This window comes from Trichinella spiralis (assembly GCF_000181795.1).
Source record: "Trichinella spiralis strain ISS 195 chromosome Unknown Scfld6397, whole genome shotgun sequence".
Classification (NCBI taxonomy): domain Eukaryota; kingdom Metazoa; phylum Nematoda; class Enoplea; order Trichinellida; family Trichinellidae; genus Trichinella; species Trichinella spiralis.
In genome coordinates this window covers 1-1,103 of record NW_003533336.1, presented here as the reverse complement: position 1 = coordinate 1,103, position 1,103 = coordinate 1, and the positions used below count along the sequence as shown (strand labels likewise).

At 28.0% G+C, this 1,103-nt stretch overlaps 1 protein-coding gene across 1 annotated transcript; it reads left to right on the top strand.

Annotated features, from left to right (window-relative positions):
* Nucleotides 1–381: 381 nt before the first annotated feature.
* On the top strand, nucleotides 382–810 carry Tsp_14260 (fanconi anemia group J protein). Its single transcript, XM_003366201.1, has 2 exons — nucleotides 382–468; nucleotides 682–810. Exons 1-2 carry the CDS (start codon nucleotides 382–384, stop codon nucleotides 808–810), a joined length of 216 nt encoding a protein of 71 aa, XP_003366249.1.
* The last annotated feature ends 293 nt before the right edge of the window (nucleotides 811–1,103 follow it).

Here is a 1,103-nt window from a genome sequence, read left to right as displayed (position 1 = left end):
ATTCTGTTTTAAATTATTTCGATTTTATCATTCAGTTGTAAACTATGCTAGAATTCTTTTTAACAGTATAATTTTTAATGTGATATTTATCTGTTAAAAAAATTTAACAAAAACTAATAATAAAATTGTTTTTAAACAACAGTATCAGAATGTGCATTTTGAAGTTCAGCCGCTTCAGTTGTTGATACAATACATTTTTGTTTAAAACGTCAAAGTAACTTTCATTTATGTAGCAGAATTCAAGGTGAAATAAAACAATAATATTATACACTACAGTAAAACTATTTCATTGATCGTGATAATGTTTATTAGTACAGTATACTGAAAAAATGAGTGATCACATGATATTTGATTTATAATTGCTACTCTGTCGATAGCGTAATGGATGGAATAAGCTTTTTTGTCAATGGAACCAAAATAAATTTCCCATTTTCACCATATCCTGCTCAAAAAGCTATAATGGATCGAGTAGGTTATATTTTTGAAATTTTTTTTGTGACAAACAACTAAATATAATGAAATTAATATGTGAACAAATTTTTTCCATATTTTATTTGTATAAGTGTATACTTTTTTTTGTATAAATAAAATAATTTAAATATTAATGTGAAATTTTAATTGTCACCGAATTTGCTTGCTGTACAAGCAATATCTTAAGTGTGTTTTATTTTAAAATTATAGACACTGCGAACTCTGAAACATTCTCAGAATTGTCTGGTTGAAAGTCCAACTGGCACTGGAAAAAGCTTGGCGTTGCTTTGTGCAGCGTTAGCTTGGCAAAGAGAATTTTCAAGTATTCCACTAATTTGAATAAAGTGAAATTATTAGTGAAATTATTTATTCAAAGGTGCGCAGGGCTCAGAAATTGCCATGCAGTTGGTGCCAAATTTAAATGAATCCCATGATGAAGTTGACTGTAACTCAGAACTGTCTGAAGGTTTTGCACTTTCTTTGCACGTTTTTATCATAAAACATATTAACAATTTAGAGATCATCTGTTCCCCGAATTGGTAAGGAGAAAGACATGGATAAATTTCTACGGATACTTATTACTTAAAAAATGTTTTTTTCTATGATGTGAATTGAAACGAATGAATTACTTT

What these genes read in the sequence shown, in the direction of transcription:
- Tsp_14260 (XM_003366201.1), top strand. Translation starts at nt 382, where the DNA reads ATGGATGGAATAAGCTTTTTTGTCAATGGAACCAAAATAAATTTCCCA. An exon ending in AAAAAGCTATAATGGATCGA is followed by an intron (nt 469 to 681) that starts GTAGGTTATATT and finishes TTAAAATTATAG; the next exon opens with ACACTGCGAACTCTGAAACA.